The sequence below is a fragment of the Drosophila arizonae genome, chromosome 2, assembly GCF_054131065.1.
Source record: "Drosophila arizonae isolate 15081-1271.41 chromosome 2, UAZ_ARI_1.0, whole genome shotgun sequence".
Taxonomy (NCBI): Eukaryota; Metazoa; Arthropoda; class Insecta; order Diptera; family Drosophilidae; genus Drosophila; species Drosophila arizonae.
Window position 1 is genome coordinate 1781259 of NC_142922.1, and position 7449 is coordinate 1788707.

Here is a 7449-nt window from a genome sequence, read left to right on the forward strand (position 1 = left end):
TTCAATTTTTGCAGTTGTAGTAGCAGAAGTAAATTTTAATTAAAATAATATACGAGAGAGAGATAGAGAGAGTTAGCGATGAATATAACATCTATGGAGAATGGCTGTTTGCTATAAATTTATTGTTGTTGTTGAATTGTTGTTGTTGTTATATTTATAGCTGATCTGGTCTGTCACACATTCTGGCGAGGAATGCTATAAGATGAGAAAGAGTTTTTTTATTAGATGTGTATTATATTTATAGAGAGAGAGAGAGAAAGAGAGAGAGAGAGAAAGACAGAGAGAGAGACACAGTCGATCACAAAGAACAAGAAAACTTACTGTTTAGTCGAAGACGACGGGATCGCTCATCAAGCGCTGGATGAACTCTGCAGGAGCGGTTCATCGATGTCAACATACAGGTGGTGGTGCAGTGCAGTGGTGCAGTGGTGCAGTGGGTCACACAAAAGACACACACATTGACAGAGTGTGCGGGAGAGTGTGTTCAGAGTGCATTTCGTTGGAGTGTTTGAGTGATAGGACAACAAGTTGGTGTGTGTGTGTGCGAGTGTGGGTGTAGGTGTGTGGGCGTGTGTACATGTAAAAGATACAAATACATTATGTAGCACTGACACATAGACAAATGAAATAGATAACAATTTAGGCAAGTTCTACTTACGAGAGTATGGGATCATGCCCTCATCATCCTCGGGATCCATGCAGTCAGCGAACAGAGTCTCAACCTGCTCATCATCCAGGGACTCACCTGATAGAAAGAAGTAACAAGTTAGCCTCAATTATTGCTATCAATTACAAAAGATCCCATTTACCAAGAGCCAGCAGGGCGTGCTGCAACTCAGCGAGCAGCATGGTGCCGTTCTCCTCCTTGTCGTACAGTTTCAAGCACTCAATGAAATCCTCATAGCAGCCCTGCTCCTTCTCCTTCTTCACTTGCGAGTAGATGGGCAGGAATTCCTCCAATTTGATCTTCTTCTCGTTGCGCTTCTTGGTGCCGCCCATTTTCTCGATCAAAGCGAGGGTGGGGTTCAAGTTCAGAGCGCGCAGAGCATCGCCTAGATCGACGGCATCGATGCCCTCACCGGGGGAGCCCATAACTTCGAAAACGAATTCGACATCTGTGCGAAAGGAAGTTTGAATAGGAGCATGATTAATGATATTTGTACCAAATTATAGTACATCGATAACAAATTTATTGATTTGTTTTTAATTCAATTTAAAAGAATTTATTTATTTATTTTTGAAATCATTTGATTGAGGTTAAATTCAATAACCCTGAAACTAAGGCTACGCACATTTTTGGTCATCATTCACATTACACAGAATGTGTATGTGTGTGTGTGTGTGCGTGTGTGTATGTGGGCGCATTGCCAAAACACATACTGCATGTACATGTACGTATACGTAATTCGACACTCGAATAGCCCAGCATATACTATACACACACGCACACATGTACAATGCATATATAATATATATATATATATATATGTATACATGAATTTGTATATGTATGTATCTGCTCTTTGGCAGTGCGTTTCAACAAAAATAAATTTGTTGAAATAACTTGGCCAAAATTAGATCGTGCGCTCTTCTCATAGATCTTTATATATATATATATATAGGTATATATTTATATATATATATATATACATATATACATATTTACACAAAAATTTCCATTATTGTTCCTTAGTATTTCTTGAGATTTTCTGGGCTTAAGTATGCATTGTTATAGCATTCACAGTCTTTTCAATGAACTTTTACTGCCACTTCATAACTATATACATATAGCTATCCATATGCGTATATCCATATATATATTTTTTTCTTTTCCCAATGATTACGAAACATATTTTTGCTGAATATCCATCGCAGATCCATGTGCTTTTAATTTATATATGTATCCGTACATGTACATGTATATATGAAGCTATTCATGTATAACACACGCACACATTATGTAATCACTTTTTGAAGATAAAATCACATTCGAAAATCTTTAGATTGATCGATTTATATAGATGATGTCTATATCATATTATCTAGTTTAATTTCTAGCTTCAAATTTCATATTTGTCATATATTTTATGGTTTTTTTTTTTTTTTATGATATCTTTTTTGAGGTTAGAATTGTAATCCTTTGTTGTTTGGTGTTTTTCTTCAACTTACTTTCAACTTCACGCTTTGGAACATCAGCCTGTGTGTTTGAAGAGTAGAAAAAGAATTTTAGTTTGTATATTATTTCAATACATTTTTATTCACACAGGGTTTTCAAATTTTTTTAATTTTTTTTTTTTTCTTTTTCTTTCTATTTAAATTTTCTATTATTTTTCAATTGGTTGATTTCACTCACCATTTTGTCTATTGAATGCGAAAAGCAACTGTATCGCGGATGAGCTCGGTCTCGACTGAACGCTATTCGTCAGTGGCCGCACGGCAAGATAATGTGCTAAGGTGATGCTGACCAGCTCAAACACACACACACATACATGTAGATCTAGAAACATATGCAAAAGAATTTACTTTCATCTGGGCAACATTTTCCAATATACTCTCTCTCCCTCTCTATCTGTCAGTCAGTTCTCTCTCTCCCTCTCTGCATGTATGCTCTCTGCTACTTATTTCTATTTTTAAGATATATGTATCTATATATGTGAGACTTTTCCGATATCTGTGCCTGCAAAATAATAATCAGTTGTGGCATCGTGTTGAATATCATTTGATGTTAACGATAATATCTTAGGCCCATATTGTGTTTAGCCAGAGATAATATATGTATGTCGCATATATGTATATATGTATATAAATATATATATACTTATATAGTTTTTTTAGATATTTAGTATCTGTCGACCCTGATCGTCTGTTTGGCAAGCGAAAATCGCAATTTATTAAATTTTCTCTCTATCATTGAGCATGTTCTTTTGGCTCTATTGTAGTTTCTATATATACATGTTGCCTACATGCCTAAAAAACACCTGAATAGCTTTAAAAACATGTAATTTGTTTCAAATCTTTCTCGGCTGTCATCCATCTCGCTCGCACAATATCTCTAGCTCTCATCTACATAGAAGGCGTATTAGTGGGAGTCCCATCCAACTGTGTTTCTCTCTCTCTCTCTCTCTCTCTCGCACAGCGAAATATTTGTTTTTCTTTCGGTTCATTTTGTATGCGCGCTATTTATAAAAACTATGACACAGATACACCAAATTGTATTCAGAGCATTCATCTACAACGCATATCCGAACTATATTCCTATATACACACACGAGTATTTGTTTATATACATATCTATAAACATATGAATACATATATAATTTTAAGGAAGTTTGTATTTAATAGACTTGTATGCAGATTGAGCAATCAACCCAGGAATTTGGCATCTAATTGGCAGCGTTGTCCTTGGTGGTTGCTGCGCTGACCTCGTTTTGGGCTCAACAGCTGTTCAAGCCAAGGCTTTTGCTGCGCAGCCTCAGAGTGGGCAACAACCTGTTGCCGCATGTGGCATAGAGGCCGGGCTTTTATCATATGTACGTGTTGCTCTTCGGCAGCTTGTGCGGACGACGGGGCTTATCATAAATGATGCTCTGAGCCGAGCCAACATCTGTTCAGTGCTCGGATGCTCGGCTTATGAATATGGACCAATTGTGCGCAGTGGCAATTGCGCAGCTCATTGATAAAAATCTGTTGCAGATTGTTGCAGACGATAACGAATACACGAAGTCAAAGAGTTTTTAATCAATCTTAATCTCAAGGAAGCTCTGCAATTTGTGGCTAGCATCACATGAAAATTTCTCGTATGAACTAGCATATGATACTCAATATATATTTGATAATATATATTACACGATAGTATAGTATATATATTATTTGATAGATATTATAAACGAGTAATTCTATATTCTAGACCATCGTATAATGGGTTAATTCATTTCATCAGGTAATTGAACCTGATATGTATTCAGTGTGTCATAGTCTCTCCTAGAAAAATATATCTAGATAAGAGCGTAAAAGTTCTCATTTCATAGTTGCAGATATATAAGATTCTAGCATAGCGCATATAAACAAAGAAATATTTCTTTGACACATTCCATAATATATACTCAGCTGTTAGTTAAGATTATTGTTAGATCGAACTGTGATTAACTCATTTCCTTTACATTGCATAGCTTCCAGGATCTTCCTGAACAGAATTAATAGAAACACTTCGACTTCTAATTGCCTTTTTATTTCGTTTTATGTTTCAATTCAATATGACTGAAGACATTGTTTTACTATTTATAAATACAACGGTCGAATCATCATTTTTGTTGCTTTATTTTCATTTTTACCATTCCAGTGAATTCCGTCCACTGCCCTTACCGTAGCGTAATATTTGCCATTAAGGTTGCTAGAAATAAACGAATCATTTATTATGTGGCAATCCTGTAAAGGTATTGAGGAGTTACCTTGCACACTTAGTAGAACTGACATACCAATAGCCACCATAATAAAATTTAGAACAATTTTCAGGGCTATTTTCTCGGTCATAAGTCGAAAAATCATTTCCCAAATGAGGGAACAGTTAATCTACGACACCCTCAAATTTGCCAAGACTTTTAAGATTGTACTTTTCAGACTCGGAGCCTATAACGAAGTTATCGTATCGAGCCCAGTAAATCTCGTAGTCAACATCTGTCTGCACCAAGACTAACAGCTCGTGTCGCTGGTAGTTGGTTAGACGATGAATAACCTCCAGTCCGAGGAAGAACTCTCCGTTCCGATTCCCAAAGCCATCTCGATTTTCAGCCCAACTCCTATAAAAATTTTCCGAACCGTCGAATCGGTTCTGGATGACAAGCCAGCCGGGTCCTGTTACCTGAGAATCGCATAAAACGTTAAACGATATTACACTGCGAATATTAAGTGGTCATACATAATCTGGGATCGGTGGGGGTACATCTGGTTTCACGCAGTCTACTATTATAATCGGCCGCCATGGTTTATTATTTGCTATTGGCAGCTGATTAAACAGTGCTTTAATCAGCTGTCAATAGCAAATATAAAATTTTTCTTTAAGCCCATTGGAGACCAGCGACTGTAAATTCTCTACTCTGGCCTGAAGGCCCGACAGTTCACTCTGAAGCGTCCATTGAATTCCAGTTGGATTGGATTTTATTATCTGTTGACAAAGCTGGCCCTGCAGATCTGATCGATTCGTTAAGTGCCTGTATTTCTGGGTGCTTATCTTGTTTCTCCAGAATTACCTTGGTTTGCTGCAGCGCTTTCCAGCATATGCGAGAGACTCTAGACCGCCAATGGAATAATATAATTTTTGATAGGCTGAGTGTGAGCCTATCTTAGTTATATAGGCTCACACTCAGCCTACCTCGCACTGAGCCCTGATGGCTGTCAATGATGTTGCCAAAATGGTAAACATAAGCAAAATTTTCATTTTTCAATGCGCCTAGTGAAGCCTTCGTCTTTAAAGCTGAAATCGAACTGAAACAAAGCCCTTTTCCTATGCTATAAGATAACTCTAATGAAGTTAAATAGCAATGTCAAAGTCGAACTGGAACCGTATTGATTAGTTACAAAACTTCAGATTAGTTTTAGAAATTGTAAGCTTTTTATACCTTGATCCCATTGAAAATAGGAAATCAGAGTATAATGGTTTTGTTGATATGTATGTTACAGGCAGAAGGAGGCGTGACAGACCCCACAAAGTATATATATTCTTGAACAGGGCGACGAGCTGAGTCGATTTTTCCCTGTCCGTCTGTCCGTATGCTTGAACGCGTCGGTTTCAGAAGATAAAAGAGCTAGAGACTTCCAATTTTTTTAAATGTCCGTATACAAAGCGCGGATATCGAGTTTATCACAAAAAATCGATAACTCATCCTGTTTTTTTATCGGTAAGATCCTTATCGAAAACCATTTATAAAATTATATCTCCTACACCTTTAACGCTAGAGTCTCCAAATTTTAAATGTATACTTATATGCATTTTATACAATTTAGGGTTTTCTTAAAATTTACCATATATTTAAAAACCTCGAAAAGGTCAAATAGAAAACCTTTTTATTTCGATTTATGTTTCGATCCTATACAATTAAAATCTATATTTCAATATTTATGGACGCAATCGAATCATCATTCTTGTTGCCTTACTAGAGGCCTTTGAGATCCAGTACATGCCTTCATTAGAATCTACTTCAGTGTGGAAATATCTGCCATTAAGGTTACTGGAAATACACAAATTAATTAAAATATGGCAATGTTGAAAGGCTATTAATGATTTACCTTCCAAACGCATCCTCATGGAAATACCAATATCCGCCATGATGCATTGCAGATAATTTTTTAGGACTATTTTCTTTGTCGAAAGTCGAAAAATCTTTGCCCACATGTTGAGACAGCCTATCATGGGCACCTCTGTAACAGCCCACGCTTTTTAGCCTGTATCTTTCAGACTCTGAACCTATAACGAAGTTATCGTATAGAGCCCAGGAAATTTCATTTCCAAAGCCCTGCACATAGACAAACAACTCGTGTCTATGGTCCTTGGTCCGGCGATAGATATATTCCAGTCCTAGGAAGAATTCTCCCGCCTGACTCCCAAATCCATTTCGATAATCTGCCCAACTCCTATAAAAATTTTCAGAGCCTTTGTATCGATTTTGAACGATAATCCACCCGGGTTTTGCTGCCTAAGAGTCGTATAAAACGTTAGACGGACTTACCACAGGCAGAATAAGTGTTCTTACATAATCAAAAACGTTCATTGGAGTCGGACACCATGGTTTATTATTTGCTATTGACAGCTGATTAAAGCACTGTTGGTAATATTTTTCTTGAAGGCCATTGGAAAGCAGCGACTGTAAGTTCTCTACTCTGTCCTGAAGGTCCGACAGTTCGCTCTGAAGCGTCCATTGAATTTCAGTTTGATCATATTCTAATATCTGTTGACAAAGTTGCTCCTGCAGATTCTCGATCGATTCGTTAAGTGCCTGTATTTCTGGGTACCAATCCGATTGATCATCCCAGACCAATTGCAGTTGCTTATCTTGTTTCTCCAGCACTACCGTGATTTCTTGCAGCGCTTGACAGCAATTTTGTATATCCGAGAGCCTCTAGATTGCAAATGGAATATAATATATCATCTTATATTCGATGTAACTCAGATAGGCCCACACTCTACTTACCACGCACTGAACCTTGATGGCTGTGAACGATGATGCCAAAAGGGCAAAAAAGATCGGAAGCCGCATTTTACAATACAGTCGTTATCAAAGTTGAAAATGAACTGAAATTGAATAATTTGCTATGCATTAAATTAACTCTAAGCGAATTCGATTGAAATGTCAAAGTGGAACTGGAACCTATTGATTAGTACACGTCACGTGTACGTCAGAAGTAGAGGTGTGGAGATTCGTTGTAGATATACATATATTATTATAATAATTAAAT

General features: G+C 37.0%; 2 protein-coding genes and 1 long non-coding RNA gene across 5 annotated transcripts; all 3 read right to left on the bottom strand.

Moving 5' to 3' along the window:
* On the bottom strand, window positions 1-2486 carry Mlc1 (Myosin light chain alkali). 2 transcript variants are annotated; one of them, XM_018000852.2, is made up of 6 exons: window positions 2354-2486; window positions 2170-2197; window positions 810-1115; window positions 659-745; window positions 322-368; window positions 1-195 (listed from the first exon to the last, which is right to left on the bottom strand). In XM_018000852.2, exons 1-5 carry the CDS (start codon window positions 2354-2356, stop codon window positions 325-327), a joined length of 468 nt encoding a protein of 155 aa, XP_017856341.1. In that variant the 5' UTR covers window positions 2357-2486; the 3' UTR covers window positions 1-195; window positions 322-324. The 2 variants fall into 2 exon arrangements, with proteins under 2 accessions (XP_017856341.1, XP_017856342.1); XM_018000853.2 differs by lacking the exon at window positions 322-368.
* A 2230-nt stretch (window positions 2487-4716) lies between these two features.
* Window positions 4717-5509, bottom strand: LOC108620771 (uncharacterized). Of its 2 annotated transcripts, XR_016271675.1 has the most exons (4): window positions 5381-5509; window positions 5247-5334; window positions 4916-5187; window positions 4717-4858 (listed from the first exon to the last, which is right to left on the bottom strand). It is a non-coding gene; the product is annotated as an uncharacterized LOC108620771 (long non-coding RNA). The 2 variants fall into 2 exon arrangements; XR_016271674.1 differs by having other exon boundaries at window positions 5247-5490.
* Window positions 5510-6043: 534 nt separating this feature from the next.
* Window positions 6044-7321, bottom strand: LOC149270177 (ficolin-1-like). Its single transcript, XM_089476511.1, has 4 exons — window positions 7185-7321; window positions 6747-7112; window positions 6283-6689; window positions 6044-6224 (listed from the first exon to the last, which is right to left on the bottom strand). Exons 1-4 carry the CDS (start codon window positions 7248-7250, stop codon window positions 6113-6115), a joined length of 951 nt encoding a protein of 316 aa, XP_089332637.1. The 5' UTR covers window positions 7251-7321; the 3' UTR covers window positions 6044-6112.
* Window positions 7322-7449: the final 128 nt, after the last annotated feature.